General features: G+C 38.2%; 1 protein-coding gene across 1 annotated transcript in view; it reads left to right on the plus strand.

Moving 5' to 3' along the window:
• Nucleotides 1–18,186, plus strand: part of NTRK1 (neurotrophic receptor tyrosine kinase 1) — a 921,476-nt gene that overhangs the window by 83,520 nt on the left and 819,770 nt on the right. The window contains exons 2-3 of the mRNA XM_044079803.1: nucleotides 9,245–9,319; nucleotides 17,666–17,737. Of these exons, the coding sequence (XP_043935738.1) occupies nucleotides 9,245–9,319; nucleotides 17,666–17,737 (147 nt within the window). The remainder of the gene's footprint in view (nucleotides 1–9,244; nucleotides 9,320–17,665; nucleotides 17,738–18,186) is intronic.

The following is an 18,186-nucleotide window of genomic DNA, read 5'->3' on the forward strand; positions in this document are numbered from 1 at the left end:
TTGCGATGATTGAGTTGCAACCTCTTCCCTTAGTAAATGATTCTTTGGCACTCTCTGTGTATGAAGCATATGTCTACTTATGCCATGGAATAATTTATTGCACACTTGCTGGTCAGATGTATACCTCCAGGGAGCCATTATCCTTCTGTCCTGCTGCTGTAATGTCAAAAGGGCAAAGCACACTGTCATAACTCTCAGAAAGAGCTTTGTTTTTTTCTCACATGCTGCTTTAGACTGTCAACATCTTGTTCTCACTTGTTATAGGAGAAGATGGAATGATTATAGTGTTTTGTCCAAATGTAAGGGTTTTGTATTTTCTTTCTTCTCTTTATGCTTGATAGAGAATATTTTGTTTTCTGCCATGTGTAATGATAGCTGCAACTAATGAACCAAATTATTAGTAACAGTCCTAAGCAGCTAATAAAGTGTAACTAAAGAGCAGCTTCCACCGAGATACTGAGGTTACTGAGATTCAGCAGTATGATAAAGCACTGTGTGTTTGTGTGTGTGTGTGTGTGTGTCTGTCTGTGTTTTTGTGTGTGTGTGTGTGTGTGTGTGTGTGTGTGTGTGTGTGTGTGTGTGTGTGTGTGTGTGTGTGTGTGTGTGCATGTGTGTGTGTGGGCGTGTGCGTGCGTGTGCCTGCGTGTGTGTGTGTGTGCGTGTGTGTGCATGTGTGGGTGTGTGTGGGCGTGTATGTGTATGAGTGTATGTGTGTGTGTGCATATCTGTGCATGTGCGTGTGTGTGTGCGAGTGTGCGTGTGCATGTGTGTGTGCGTGTGTGCATTTGTGCATGTGAGTGTGTGTGTGTGTCTGTATATATGCACTCGGTCCTGTATTTTGTGTGTGTGTGTGTGTGTGTGTGTGTGTGTGTGTGTGTGTGTGTGTGTGTGTCTGCATATATGCACTTGGTCCTGTATTGTTCTGGGTTGACACATTTTTTATTTATTTTTATTTGATGTTCTGCTGACCAGGTTTGCCACAGCAGTTCTATCGCCTATTTTCTCTGTTTTCAGGGAGACATGAAATGGTTTTCAGATGGACTAAGGGAAATTTGGCCATGGCCATGGCACCAGGAAAATTCCACAACTCTTTGTAATTGTTGTGGGATTTTTACATCCACCTGAGGTAAGACCAACTCAGGCAGATAGGACTTCAGTTTAACATGTGCAAAGGATAACACTCTCTGGGGTTCAGGGGTGCAGCACTCCCAGTGTGCTGCCCTGCAGTATCAGTCATCATCATCATCATCTTCTTTCAGCTGTTCCCATTAGGGGTCGCCACAGCAGATCATTTGTTTCCCATTTCTTCCTGTGCTCTGCATCATGCTCTTTCACACCAACCGCCTGCATGTCCTCTCTCACCACATCCATAAACCTCATCTTAGGCCTTCCTCTTTTCCTCTTACCTGGCAGCTCCATCCTTAGCATCCTTTTCCCAATATACCTAACATCCCTCCTCAGATCATGTCCAAACCAATGCAATCTCGCCTCTCATGCTTTGTCTCCAAACTGTCCAACCTGAGCTGACCCTCTAATATACTGATTCCTAATCCTGTCCATCCTAGTCACACCCAGTGCAAATCTTAACATCTTTAACTCTGCCACATCCAGCTCTGACTCCTGCCTTTTCAAAAATGCTACCGTCTCCAACCCATATAACATAGCTGATCTCACTACCCTATTGTAGACCTTCCCTTTCACTCTTATTGGTACCCATCTGTCACAAATCACTCCTGACACTCTTCTCCACCCATTCCACCCTGCCTGTACTCTCTTCTTCACCTCTCTTCCACACTCACCGTTACTCTGAACTGTTGATCCCAAGTACTTGAACTCATCCACCTTTACCAACTCTACTGCCTGCATCCTCACCATTCCTCTACCCTCCCTCTCATTTACACACATATATTCTGTTTTAGCCCTGTTGACCTTCATTCCTCTCCTCTCTAAAGCATATCTCCACCTCTCCAGGGTCTCCTCAACCTGGTCCCTACTCTCACTACATATCACAATGTCATCTGCAAACATCATAGTCCACGGGGCCTCCTGTCTAATCTCATCTGTCAACCTGTCCATCACCACTGCAAATAAGAACGGGCTCAGAGCTGATCCTTGATGTAATCCCGCCTCCACCTTAAACATATCTGTCACTCCCACCGCAGTCCTCACCAATGTCACACTACCCTTGTACATATCCTGTACCACTCTTACATACTTCTCTGCCACTCCTGACTTCTTCATACAATACCACAACTCCTCTCTAGACACCCTGTCATATGCTTTCTTTAAGTCCACAAAGACACAATGCAACTTCTTCTGACCTGTTCTGTATTTCTCCAACAACACTCTCAGAGCAAATATTGCATCTGTAGTGCTCTTTCCTGGTGTGAAACCATACTGCTGATCACTAATCATCACCTCCCTTCTTAACCTAGCTTCCACTACCCTTTCCCATAACTTCAAGCTGTGACTGATCAATTTTATCCCTTTGTAGTTACTAAACTGCACATCACCCTTATTCTTAAAGATAGGCACCAAAACACTTTTTTTCCACTCCTCAGGTATCCTCTGACTTTCCAAAATTTCATTAAACAATCTGGTTAAAAATTCCTCTGCCATTTCTCCTAAGCACCTCCATGCTTCCACTGGTATGTCATCTGGGCCAACAGCCTTTCCATTCTTCATCCTCTTCATAGATGTCCTTACTTCCTCCTTGCTAATCTGCTTCACTTCCTGATTCACTATCCCCACATCATCCAACCTTCTCTCTCGCTCATTCTCTTCATTCATCAGCCCTTCAAAGTACTCTTTCCATCTACTCAACACACTCTCCTCACTTGTGAGTAAGTTTCCCTCACTGTCCTTTATCACCCTTACCTGCTGCACATCTTTCCCAGTTCTGTCCCTCTGTCTAGCCAATTGGTACAGGTCCGTTTCTCCCTCTTTAGTGTCCAATCTCTCATATAACTCTCTCTATATGCCTTATCCTTAGCCTTCGCCACCTCTCTCTTTGCCATACGCATCATCTCCTTATACTCATGTCTACTTTCTTCATCTCTTTGACAATCCCACTTCTTCTTCGCCAGCCTCTTCCTCTGTATACTCTCCTGTACTTCTTCATGCCACCACCATGTCTCCTTGTCCTCCTTCCTCTGTCCAGATGTCATATAACCCATAGTCTTCTGCTTTGTCTGCAGGAAGAAGTATAGGCCCATGAAATAGGCAAGCACCGGTCTCATTGTTAAAAAATGAAACAGAATATAGTTCTAAGCATACACTGATATACAATACTAAACATATATTGATATATATAGTTCCAAATAGGGTCGTCATATTGCTCATAAAGGAATCTTTATGGTAGTAATCTGATTATATGAGTAATAATATAAAGACAAGTATGATTAATCTCCAAAGGAAGGACAAGAGAATAAAAATAAGTTAATTATTAATTATAATGCAGATACTGAATGGTGCATATGCAATATACTTTAATAATCAGTTAATATACTGTTTATTGAAAAAGGAAGGAGATTAAATTTGGGGAATAAATTCAACGAGAAAAACTAGATTTACTGGTAGTGATGAGAAATGAAGGTGACTAGAGTCAGAGAGGAAAATCAATGTCAGTTGGGAGTTATGAAAAGAGATGTGGATGTAAAGGAGATCAGAGAGGAGGAAGAGGAGGAAAAAAATGGGAAGGGAATAAAGACATGAGATTTAGCATTATGATATTAAAGGCTAGATAAGATTTGCTGAAAGGGAGTAGTTAAAGAGATTCAGCAATGGAAGTTAAGGGTATATAAAAATGGTATACATTAAATCTGATTTAGAGATATAGGTAAGGTGGTAAAGTTTAATGTGGTTTGGAGATACAGGAAAGGAAGTTGAGGGGTAACGGATATATTCAATGACATAGTGTTAGCTTGGTTTAGAGCAAGAACAAATCCATGCTTTACTTGAACATTCTTTTAAAGCATTTATAAAAGTATAATGTTTAGGGTTAAGTCTGATATTAGTAGGAAGGTTGTTCTAGGCCTTTGCTACTGAAAATGAGTTGAGACTTTTGCTAGCTGAATTTTTGGGTTTATGTAGTGTGTGAAGTTGTTTCTCACCAGTTTGTAACAATCTAGTGAGATTTCAAGTTTGGAGGATAGGGAGTATGACAGGCAGGCAGTTGGTTTGTAAACAATATTATGGGCAGTTTGAAGTTGTACATAGGTTGGATGTTGAAGTAGCTCAAGCCATTTTAAGAGATTGTAAATGGAATGCAGTGATGGATGAAATCAGTTGAAATGGCTGCAAATTTGGCAATTTTATTGTATCAAGATTCTTGTTTAGGCTTAAGTGAGACTGAGAGATTGGTGTCAACAGATGCCCATAAAGGAGTTCTATTATAATAGAACAAAAACAAGCAGACCGTATAACACAGATGGTGTAAACAGGTAAAATAAGGACTGAATAAGAAAAACAGGTAAAATGGTATACAATGAGCAAAATGTACCAGCTTCAGGTGGATTAACACAGGATCAAAAATACATATTTTCATCATAATATTAAAGATGACAAAAGTTCTGGACTCACTCAACTATTCGCGTAGCAAGTTTCTTAAATAAGGGCCCTGGTTTTAGAAGAGTTGGATTGAATGCACCAATAAAGTCTTGAAAAAGTAAAAATTTATGGTCCTTCAGAAGCCATATAAATGAAACACTGGTATGCACTTAAGAAGTCATTTGCATGTATCCCATTGGCAGCCAATAACAGAGGTTGAAGGTATTGCATAGTGAACATTTTAGCTTGGCTGGGGCTTTATTCCAGGTTTTGCTAAATGGTTTATCTGTGCGACTTTTTTATTCTTTGATTTTGATAAATAAGGACTGTAAAACATGTCTGCATTGCACAGAATAATTATTGTTATTACAGTGCTAAAGAGAAACAAGTGTTATGTCTAAAGTTATCTCATTGTCAGAAGTTTAAGATAGATGTGCTTTTTATGAGATAACCCTATTTGTTTCCTGAATGTTCATCTAAACAAGCAACTTCTTAAAACATATAACTCTCCAAACTGCAGAGCTTCATGGTTGCAGCTGTGCTGCCAGTTTAATTATAACTTTTATTTAGTGGTGGTATGGCGGTAGCATTGTTACCTCACAGCAAGAGGTTCTCCCATTTGATTCTTGGCATGACTTGGGAGTGCCTTCTGTGTGGAGTCTGCATGTCCTCCCCGCGGTTGGGTAGCGTTCGAAAGACATGCGTGTGTAAATGGGTGTGCCTTCATTGAAGGTTGGGCGTCGAGCTGGCACCTTGGCATTTTGTAAAAATCTACTGCCAATCATTAGTGGACCAGAGTTCTGCTGTGGCGACCCCTTACCAGGAAAAAGCCGAAAGACAAACATTTAGTGCTCTTCTACTAATACTTAATGTAAATCACTAACTGTATCCCTTGCAACTTTCATTCAGTGCTGTTCTACTTACACTTAATAGAAATCACTAATTGAATCCCTCGTAATTTTTATTCAGTGTAGTTCTACTTATACTAAATGAAAATCACTAATTGTATCCCTCATAAATTTTATTCAGTGCTGTTCTACTTACACTTAATGAAAATGAAAATCAGTAATTGTATCCCTAATAACTTTAATTCAGTGTTGTTGTACTTATACTTAATAAAAATCACTTATTGTATCCTCATAACTTTTATTCAGTGTCATTCTACTAACACTTAATGAAATTCACTAATTGTGTCCCTCATAACTTTCATTTAGTGTTGTTCTACTCAACACTTATGTTCTACTCACACAATGAAAATTAGTAATTGCATACCTCATAACTTTTGTTCAGTGCTGTAATACTTTGTATTAAATAGAAATGACCGATTGTATCTTCATAACTTTTATTCAGTGCTGTTTTACTTACACTTAATGAAAATCACTAGTTGTATCCCTCATAACTTTTATTCAGTGCTGCTATACTTTGTATTAAATAAAAAAAACACTAATTGTATCCCTTATAATTTTTATTCAGTGCTGTACCACTTACACATAATGAAAATCACTAATTATATCCCTTTTACACTTAATACAAAATCACTAATTGTATCCTCATACCTTTTATTCCATGCTCTTCTACTCACATTTAATGAAAATCACTAATTGTATCCCTTTTACACTAAATAAAAATCTCTAATTGCATCCCTAATAACTTTCATTCACTGTTTTACTTATACTTAATGTGAATCACTAATTGTATCGCACATAACATTTATTCAGTGCTGTTATACTTATGCTTATTGAAAATCACTAATAGTATTCCATGTTAATGTAGACATGTAAAGCCAGTATGTTTGTGGGAGGACTATGAGTTAATAGATCCCAGTTTAGACCTTGCAAAACAACAATCCATTTCATATTTAATCACAAAGAATAATATAATAATATAGGAATGTAAATTCATAATTTTGAGGTCCATATCTCCTTCTAAAGCTGTTACAAAAGTGCATACCAAGGGCAGAGGATGTAACAGGATTTAATGAAGGTGGTGGGGATTTAATCCTCAAAGGAAGCCAGGCAATTTAATTTTACTTGTCCTCAAGACAAAAAATAAGGGATTAAACTGTCTCATTGAATCATTCCTAGCATGCCAATTCCCAAAATATGTATTACTTGTTATTAGGCAATGGTGTCTTCTGGATTTGTGATAAGAAAAAGATAAGTGCCTTATATTTTAGAAGAAGAGTCTGATGAATTATTAAGTTCTAGCTGCCATCATGGAAGTGTGGTTGGCATTTTTATGATTATTTATATCATGTTTTTGTGCTATGTAAGTTCAATGTTTCATCCTTTAACTGTGATGCTCTTTCTTTCTCCGATATGAATTTTTATAGATTCATAGGTTATGGCGAATACTATCCTAACTGTCCTGACCAACTATTTTAAGCCTAGCCAATAGGCCAAGGTCAGAATCAAACCCTTGTGTCTATGAAGTGAAGACCTTATTATGCCAACCCCACAGATCTTGAGCTGATAATGTTGAGAGCCATGTTTTAACAATTATAAAACAATAGTGACAGCATTTGAAAGGGTGCAACTATTACTGATTATTTCATAAACACTGATAAACAGCTGTCTGTCTTATTATTGCATGCCATATGATTGCTTCACAACTTGAGTCCCAGTCATCAAAATCACACTCTCATTAAATAAATATACTGGTTAAGTATCTATAAATTCAACAAGAGTGTGCACATGCAGATCATTGCTTTGTCAGGACTAGGTTAACTCATCTATGATAACTGTTTCTTTTTGAAACATACAAAAAGAAAGATGTAAGTTGCATTTCAGCAATGTATGTGTGCAAAAGAGAAGTGGTGAGATCTTTGGGTATGGAGACTGGCGATTGTGTAATAAGTTTTTTTCAGGTGGAGTTTGGAGTGGATGAATGTGTATTGTGCTTTCAGGCTTTGTTGGTCAGTGCAAATGGTTGAAAGCCCGTGATGCATATATAGCAGTAGTGTTTTGAGTGAATAGTCAAAAGTGTGATGTTGTGTGTCCTTTATGTATTTGACTGAGTGGTTAAAGCCATGCTGTGTGTGTGTGTGTGTGTGTGTGTGTGTGTGTGTGTGTGTGTGTGTGTGTGTGTGTGTGTGTCTGTTTGTGGGGGTGGGATTGATAGTTCCTTTTTGATTAGCACACTAGCTAATAACTAGGTAGTGTCAAAAGTGTTTTTGCAGAGATTTGGTTATCACCTAGTTTACTATTAATAAGCACAGTCCCCATAAACACCCAAAACACACTACAGAGGAATGTAGTTTTTATGTTTATTTTACATTTGGTTTGTTATTATTGCCATTCCTTTGAAATATGTATTCATCCATAGGATGAACTATTACTGGTACAGAAGGGTTTGGAGGAGAAGGTATCTCTTGCAGAGGATACCACTGCTCTAAAACAGACTCCCCATCCATGCATAACAAAGCTCATCCCTCTACATGTTCAAGAGGAGCTTGGATCTATTGATGGGAATCAGAAAACTTACCCCAGGACTGTCCCCTGTACTACTACTGGACAGAAGCAGCTCCCTCGAAGTATTTATGGTATAATCCCAATTATTCTCACTAGCGTAATATATAATTATTAAATATGAAATGGGTAAGGCCAATCTAACACAAAAAGAGATAGGTTAGTTCAAGCACCCGAACGGAAATGGGCTAAGCTTAAAATACCTGCAAGGGCAGCTAGCCTAGTACTTAACTTGTGAACCTATAGTACAGATTAGGGTTATGTCATTTTTTTGAGCAATAGTACAGAAATGCATAGAAATGGCAGACTTCCAGCAATCAGTTCTGTAGTCCAAATTAGAAGCACTCCAAGTTGTAATGACTGCCCATACATGTGAAGCAGAGTGCCTCCTTGGCCCTCTTCAAAAGGAACCTTGATGACTGGATGGGAGATAGGACATTCACCCCGGGGATCATGTCAGTTGCCCTGCTAGACAGGGGTCCAGGGAAGTGAATATTGTGGGAAGAAATATCCAGGGAATTGTTATGGCTAGGCTTGTATAAGCCCTAGGGCTGATAGCCTAGTACCAACCTATGAACCTATGAACAAGTTGTTGAAAAGCTTCAAACTATGAGAGCAACTTTTCTGTAGAACTATACGGCTTTTTGTGGAAAAAGGGAGGTTTGTACAAGTTATATATTCTACTTCAGCAGCTCATTTTTATACGGAAAGTAGTTTTTTATAAATCCCCATGTGCACAAATGTTTTAAATTTTATTATGAACAGTATTGAAGCAGACTGTAAGACCTCTTCACTTTCTGGCTAACATTCTCTATAACATTTTTCCCCGGAATTCTCTGTGTCTGTTGGCAGAGATGGTCTTAACTCCTGCAATGTGACATTTTGCAGTTTATAGTACAAGAATTTTTTGCAAAAAGCACTTCAATGCATTATTCTGTCAATAAACTTCTAAAATATTGTGTTTTCATAATAATCTGCTTTTAGACAATATATAAACTGTTGACCTATAATTTGTTTCATAACAGCCTGCTTTTAAGTCATTTCTTATATGCATGAGTAATCTAAGCATGACTGATGTTAAAATGCATGGTCTGTGGGTATTATTTGCATACATGTACAGAGCTGCATAGCTATATATATATATATATATATATATATATATATATATATATATATATATACTCATATTGTTTTATTCAGATTACATCTTTATTTATTCTCATTTTTAGATACATTGCGAATCAGAAAGATTTTATGAACTTAACTCAGAATGATTTGAAAGGCTACAGACGGATAAGGAATCTGTAAGTATTTTCACCTTGCAATGCCAGTTCTGGTATTTCATATCTACTCAAAATCAAGTACAGCAAACATCTATATTGTTAATAAAGCAAACTTCATAGAAAATGTTTAAGAACTTTAAAATTTCAAAGGCGAAAGCTTCACAGCAGTGTTTTCACATTTACTGCCCTTAGCTGAGATATGGATTTGTAGGTCATATAGACAAAATGTACAGGAGAAACTTGGGCAGATGATCTGCTCTGAGGTAGTGCAGATAGTGCCTTCAGTGCACCCACTATATTTGCATACATCATTGCATGAGTAGGATTTAAAGATAGGCAAAAATGGAAAAACTTTTTCTAATTTCAGAATGGAATAGGAATAATCCATTTCTGGTCCACCATGTTGTGGATATTGTGGCGGAACATTGAGACATGGCAGATGGTAGACCATAGGCGTGAACCAAAGCTGGAAATGAAATCTTGCTGAGTGCAGATGATGCACACAGAGTAAAGTTTTTTTCCCATAACTTATACTCCAATGTTAGGATAGCAGTTTCTTCTTGTTGAAAGGGGTTGGATTATAGTGGTCATATAATATTTTTTACCTCACCTGGTTGTACTGATTCTTACTGCTAGATTATTAGTCTATACACTGAAAAAGGTGCCACAGCTCATGACCACTTCTTGTACTAAAAATACATTTAATTAAAAATAAAAAAACAAATCACTTAAGGTTATATAAAACAGTACACACAGGTTAAGCACTTTCATCTGCTAACTGCACACTTCATCAGAACAATTGTCCATTTACATTTCCACCTTATATAATATAATGTAAAATTAAACTCCAATGGGAATGAACACACAATTAACTTGTACATTAATAAAACATGATCTAATGAATATTCATTAATTCCAACAGCTCACATATAGCTGCCTGTGCTGTTCTTTTTACATCCTGAATAGTACACTTTAACCTTGTCAACTATATTTGACCCCTATATTTTAACCATTCCTAAAAAATGTACATATAACACTAATTGTAAGACCATTTGTAATAATTTTACATAATATTTAGTACTTAATGTTTACTATGGATTATGCCCTTCTTAAAAATACATACAGTTGCCTAAACAAATATAACATATAGTCACCATTCATCAGACTTCATTGCAACTATAAACTAATTTTTCAACTCCTACATTATGTATGTAACATTCACACAGCAATCTTGTTATTAAACATACTGAATTTAAAAGCAAAAGCTGGAAATGGAATATTGGTCACTTAACCTCTGACGTAGTCTTCTACACTGCAACCTATATGGGCTAGAGGAATGATTTAGTAGTGTATAGACAAACTAAGCCTCTGCTGTGTTTACTACAGTAATAATTCCAATTTCTAGCAATAAATCTGGAGTAGTTGAAAATGTTCTCACAGCACATAATCCTGTATGGTTTCCAGTAGCACTATTTTTCTTCTGGAGACTATTAAGATGGTAGGCTCCTTCTTGACCTTACCTGCTACGTATGCTTTTACTATTTCCACTGGGATAACTTTTGTGGTTACCCCAGATGACATGTGGTCTTTCACTAATGCTGGCAATGATATGCTATATAGCTTTTTTCATATATTTAGTTTACAGTGACTTGCTCTGGCAAGAATCCCAGCCAGAGTAATTACCTTTTAAGTAATCTCTGTTGGGACAATTAAGGAATGGAACAGAACAACTGTGAGCTCTTCCACTGATGATAATTCCTATTAGAGCAGTTGGGAGCTGTGACAACTATCATTATTACAGTCATACTTATGAGATTTATTGAACTAATGTTCTACTATTATGTATTGCTGTCATTTATAGCCATGGGAAAAATGTGAGGTTCCCATAACCTGTATTTAATTTGTTCCTGCAATAAATCTTACTGTCGCACTTATTCACATAAGATGTTGAGAACATTAGAACTGAGGTGACTACCCTTTTAAGGGAAGCAGTACATATTTATAATTTAACGAAGCTGAGATAAAAACATCATGGGAGGATATGCATTATTTCATGGAAAAGTTAACCAGAACTCAGTTATTGGGTACTGTAAGGGGACCCAACATTCATGACTCGGTGATACAACTGTCAATCAATGGTATGAGACATACAAGACTTGCACTATTCTATTAATAGTCAGACAGAGTTGGACAGTGATATGATTATTTCAGTGGAACTTGTAATTGCAGGTTGACAAACTGTAGAGAAGGCATCTTGAAAAACTATGAATGACTTTGACACCTTTGATTTGGAAAGAAATGCTCACAAGATCACTAGGAATTTGAAGATAGTAAATTACATATATTCAATATTTGCTTTTGTAAAACAACATCCACAACTGTCTTTATGATAACCACCAAATGGAGCAGGATGGGAGGGTGGCATAATTGTTAAGGTATTTATCTTTCAGACACAAGGTGCAGAGTTTGATTTTTACATGGGGGGATGATGGGGTAACTGGCTAGGTTTAAATGGCCCACAAGGGCAGTTAGTTTAGCACTAACCTGTGAACCTATAAATATGGTTATACACATTCAATTAAGTTCTGTTGAAATATCAGAGATAACTAGATTTTTTTCTTGTTATGTAAGTTTGTGAAGTTGCTTCAGTTATGAAGATATATCAATAAATATTAGAGTTTAAATTTAGCTATTCATGTAAAATATTATCTACCCAAACCTATTAGTGGACAAAATCTGATTGACCCTTTGCCTACAAGATGTCATAATCTGCTGCTAGGGTTACTTTTGTAACCTGGCTGAGTCTGATGTTTGCTAACAGTGGTTAGACTATCCCCCTGAGAGCTTGTAAATGCTGTAATGGTACAGTTCAATAGGTCATGAAATGCATAATAGTTTAATGTGTTATTATCATGTTCTTTGACCTTTTGAACTGTACTGTTAAAACATTTCAAAACCCTCCAATTTCCATTAAGATTAGTGGCTGCCTTTCCGTTGTAACACTATGAGAAGTTGATATCCACTTGGTTTATAAGCGGCTGAGGAGATGTTCCTTCAGGATGCATCAGGTATGGTTTACCCTCTCTAATTGGTCATTAATCCTTTAAAAGGGCCTGCATCCCCATTAGCAGTGCTGAAACATTATTATTTACACAGCCTATTGTTAGAAATGTAGATATTATATGGCTTTATTATTTCAATGAGCAGTGTCATTCAAAGTGTTATACATCATGGAATGCTTCAGAGTATTTATATATCTGCTTGTATATAACCAAGGTAGTATTTAGGATCTACTTTTAATTGATGAAAGTACAATCCAGAGAATGGAACAACTACAAACTCACTTAACCGAAAGCTCACTTGCAGGGAAACTAACAACACTGAAAGCTCAATCACCGAAACCCACTTTAAATGAACTATAGTCTACAAAGCAATAAAAAAAAAAAACAACAGATACACTACATGACATTATGTAGGAGGGCAAGCCCCCTGCAACCCCACCCCTGCTACTGATATATACCAACTCCAAGATCGCACTGCAGTGGGGAAAAGGGAAAATTCCCTTAGCCCCACTGTACTGTGATCTCCAACAAGTTTCTATATAATACACATAACCTGCCAAAATTAAGGTCTAACCTCTTCATTGTGATTTACCTATAAAATATACTTCACCCAGGACTCCAGGAGCAATTCTGCACAAATCCAACACTGTACATGCCGGTATGTATATAAAGCTACTAGCACTTCCTTCTAAAATTTAAAGCGGTATGTCCTATATTCAACGTTCAAGTGCATTTCGCAAATTCAGCTTTCAGCATTTTCAGTTTCCGTCAAAGTAACCTTTCGGTGCAGTGAGTTTGTAGTTGTTCTGTTCAGTGGATCATACTTTCGTCAGTTGAAAGTAGATCCAGTGTTTAGACTTCCAATTATCTTCAGGTAAGTTTCAACTATTTCACTGGATTAACTTATTTTATAACCAAGTAAATGAGCTAGTTCAAGGACTCTTTTCAGTTATGACTTGGGCCAAAGGCAGAAAAGTCTCATATTATGGAGACATACACGGTAGTTATACAAAATAAGCAACATATCTCGTGTTTAACATGACTAAGGTGAGCACATGGGACAAAAATAACAAACTAATGTTTTTCAACTTGTATTTGAGTTACAGGTAAAACTCACAGGAATAAACACTCACCAGGCTAAACAAGGAGAAAGTTACTGTCGGCTGCCTGTTGAGTGCCAGGATCTTCCACATAATGCACGCACTCAGGTCACTCCACAACAAGTACAAATATGACTCTGTCATTGTCCATGTTGGTGTGAATGACCTGAGACGTACCTCCCTGGACTACATGAAAAGAGACATGGAGGAGCTCTCCGATCTTGTAGCCCAGGCAGGTATGACCCTAGCCCTGAGTAGTATCCTGCCATCGCCCAGAATGATGCCGCAGTACAAGGACAAAATGATTGACTTCAACAATTGGTTAAGCTTCTGGTGCCATTCTAAGGGGATCCAGTATCTGTCTGCCTGGGATGACATGATTGACAGACCACGATGCTTTGCCAGAGATGGCCTGCACCTGTCGCCCTTGGGATTCCAGATATTGGCTAAGGTTCTTGCCACCCCTATAGTGCCGTTTTTTAGGCAAGGTTCAAATGACAAATTCACCACTGTAACACGTACACAAGCAAGCAAAATCTGAGGATAATGCTATTCAATGCTAGAGGTTTAAACCTCAAAATGCATTCATTCGAGGCACTCCTTAAAATGGAGAACATCGACATCTGTGCAGTGACAGAGACCTGGTTCAAGGCTCCAGAGAGCACCTTTGCATTACCAGGCCATAATTCAGACCACACCTTTTGACCACCTAACCTAGACCGAAACATTATAGGTGGAGGTGTGTCCATATTCATCAAGGATATCCACATTCCAGGCTAGTTGCTCAGCATAATGCATCTGAGATTATCTAAGTGAAACTAACTCTGGGCAAGACCGCAATCCAAGTTGTAACTTGCTACAGATCCCCCACTATGCCCCAGTATTCCCACTTCTCATTTCTTGATACACTGGAAAATATTAGGGTACAACCCAACATCCTAATAATGGGCAATTTCAACTACCCCACCATTAACTGGAAAAACTAATCATGTTCCAACTGTTTTTCTCAAAGTTTTCTGGAATTCATAAATTCCAACATCTTAGATCAACTTATCCAGACCCCCACCAGGGGCAGCAATATCCTAGACCTGGTCATTACCAACATGTGTGACCGGTATTCCACACCAGAGATTAATTCCTTGGTCAGATTCGACCACAAGCTAATGAGCCTAGACATCCACATCCCACCCCCACCCCCCATTAGGGAAACCATGCTTCTTAAGACAGAAGTGGCAAACTTCATGACACCCACGCAGACGGACAATAGAGGTAAGACTGCTGAATCCTGCACAAATGCACTTTATAAGGACTTACACGAGTGCATGGATCATGCAATCCCTAACAGAACTAATATGTTATTCTCCAAAAAAAGGAAGCCAATCTGGTGGTCCCCTGTCATAAACAAACTCTACAACAGAAGAAAGAAACTGTTGCAAAAAAGAGTGAAATCCCATGACTGGAAGAACTCCCTGGTCAGTCTCAGTAAGAAGCTGAGATCCCTCATAAAATCCTCCAAAGCTAGTTATGAAAACAAAATCGCCACTGATTCTAAAGACAACCACAAAGCATTCTATAGCTATGTCAAGGATCTCAATGGCAACAGTCAGATCTGGTCTGAGCTACAGCACAATGGCACTAAATATACAGAACCAACTGATGTTGCCAACATCCTGGTAGATAGGTTCAGTGCTAACTTTACCCCACCACTCCCTAATGGGCCTATCTCTATACTGGAAGAATGCAAAGTTCCTGTAATCACAGCTGCACAGGTAAAAACATACTCTCCAAAGCCTAGAACACAGCATCCATGGGACCTGACAACATCTCAGGCTACGTTCTACATGAACTACATAATGAACTGGCACCCCACCTAAGCACCGTGTTCTATCATAGCCTCACCTCAGGCTTTGTGCCCACTAAATAGTGCACAGTGATGGTTATCCCACTCCACAAAGAGGGAGCTACCATGGACCCCGGGAACTACCTTCCCATTAGCCTAATGAGCTTGGTCTGCAAGGCCATGGAACGTATCATCATGGAACTTATAAACAAAGACATTGGTAATCTCCAAACTCTGGACCCCACCCAGTTTGGGTTTGTAAAAGGCAGATCATGTCTCCTAAACCTGATTGACTTCTTTGAAGCAGTCACCAAAGCCGTAGACAAGGGTAAGGTGGTTCACACAGCTTATCTAGATTTGGCCAAGGCTTTTGACACCATCTCCCACTCTGGAATTATAGATAAACTCACTAAACTAGGTATAAATCCCTATGTCACAAGATGGGTTGCCAACTGGCTCACTGACAAAACCCACACTGTGAAAGTAGCAGACTCCAACTCCGACTTCAGATCAGTGACAAGTGGAGTACCACAGGGTTCAAGCCTGGGTCCTCTCCTTTTTGGGATCTACTTTTCTGAAGTACAATCTAACGAAGAAGGTCTTTGGCTAATGAAGTTCACAAACTAGGAGCCATAATTGAAACTCCTAACAATGTGAACATCCTACAAAAGGGCCTCACTGAGACAGATGCCTGTTGTCAAAGCCATGGCCTCAAGCTCAATGCCAAAAAGTGCATTGTCATCCCCTTTGGTAAAAACTCTGTACCCATGAGCTACCACATAGGTGGTAGTCTACTTAACACCGAAGGTGTGATAAGAGACCTTAGGACACAGGTGAACAGTAGTCTCTCCTTTGATAATCACATCGCCACAGTAGTCAAGAAATCCTTCTATGTGGCACACCTCATCAAAAACGTTTCTCATCCAGGAAAAAAGAGGTCATTGTTCCCCTCTACTCATCACTCATTAGACCCATTATAGAGTACAATGCCTCTTTTGGTATGTACCTCACAAGACAACTACAACAACTGGAAAGGATGAAGAAATACCTCACAAAGGGGATTACCAGCCTCAAACAGATGCCCTACACAGACCGTCTCAAAAAACTCCAGCTTTACTCCGTCGCATATCGCCTACTCAGAGGTGATCTCTACCTAACATACAAAGCTATGTCAAACTCAGAGCTGTTGGACATGGTCCACTTAAAGAAATCCCAATCCCTCCAAGAGACACACTCTAGGGGCCTAAACCTTGTCACCACAATAAACAAAACATGCTGGAGGGATAGATTCCTGTCCCGGAGACTTCCCATACTTTGGAACAAACTACCTATCTATAGCAAACAAAGCTCCTCATTAGCACTCTTCAAGAAAAATCTTGATGATTGAATAGGAAATAGGAAATTCACCCCGGGGATCACCTCTCTGGCTCTGCTCAACAGGGGCACAGGAAAATATTTTATTTTTTATTTTATTTTATCTTACATTTGTTAACCGGGAAAGTCCGACTTGGAACAAAACCAATTTTCTGCGGAGGCCCGAGGAGAAAGGCTCCAGAGGCATGTCTTTGTAAAATACATTTCTTGGGTGGCGAAAGCCAGGGTACCTTTCTGGCTAGGCTTGTATAGGCCCTAGGGCCGATAGCCTAGTAAATACCTATGAACCTATGAACCTATGAAACCATACTAGATCACATTACTTAATAAAAGCTGCACTTATAAATACCTTAAAGTCAAAAATTATGAAAAAAGAAGCAAATGACGTAGAAGTTTAATAAATTAACAATTGAAAGTAGATGACAGGCAGCCACTAAATGCCTATTCATAATCAATAAAAATATCCAGACACATAATGACATTTATTTATGTATTTATTTAGTTATATGTGTTTACTGGGGTAGTGCACTGATCAATATTGACCAATTTCAGGCTCAGCCCAGGTCTGTAATATAACATGTATTAATAAATAGTAATTTATAACTAGTATAGATTATATATAGCTAGTACCCTAAACATAGGCAATTAGCTTGCTCTGTAAAGTAATTTACCATTTAATAATATTAACACACTATAATAGAACTATGCAAAACATAATTATAGTTCCAATTTTCATTCATGTTTCTTAACTTCAAATGTCTCCACAAACTCTTTAAGTAATTGCAGCTGCTAATAGTTCTGTTCCTTGGGGTTGAGTTACATTGCAATGTTATTTTCTTGCATGAACAAATGTTTTGCTGTATAAATTAATTTTAATTTTTGCATACTTATTTGTGTGACAGAATTACATTTTTTATCATGATCAAGTTTGTAATATGCTTCATGGCTATCCAAGTACTGTTTTTCTAAGTCTGGTTATCTTCTCATTTAGGACCATATCCAATTCCAGCCTTCAGAATATCTCCCTGGATGCATTCCAATATAATCAGCAACTGTGGTCCATGTGAGTGTTTACACAATTCATTTATCTGTCTCATGAGAGGAGGACTTGTTGCCTTAAAGGGCATGACTGTTGTCACACTCCCTTTTATATGTTACAATAAACGTATCTTCCTTTCCTCAGTATGTTGACATTAGTAAAAGAAAAATAAGTAATGTTTTAAATAATAAATAGGCAGAATTTATTTTGTTCATTGCTTCTGAGTAGAATCAGAAATGTGTATGCATGTGATGCAAGCAAAGATTGCACAGCAGTCCTAACTGGTACATCGTTTTGTAGAATAGCTAAAACACAACATATACACAGTTTACTATCAAAATGACAAATACAGGTTAGACAAAAATAGGAATGTGGAACAGTAGTCAGATTATTCCCATTTCATCTAACCTGCACCAGTGCAAGGTGCAGTTTTGTGAATGCCACAATGCATTTTCACACCTGTCATTGGCATT

This window comes from Protopterus annectens, chromosome 8.part0 (assembly GCF_019279795.1).
Source record: "Protopterus annectens isolate FY-2018-M chromosome 8.part0, PAN1.0, whole genome shotgun sequence".
NCBI classification, from domain to species: Eukaryota; Metazoa; Chordata; order Ceratodontiformes; family Protopteridae; genus Protopterus; species Protopterus annectens.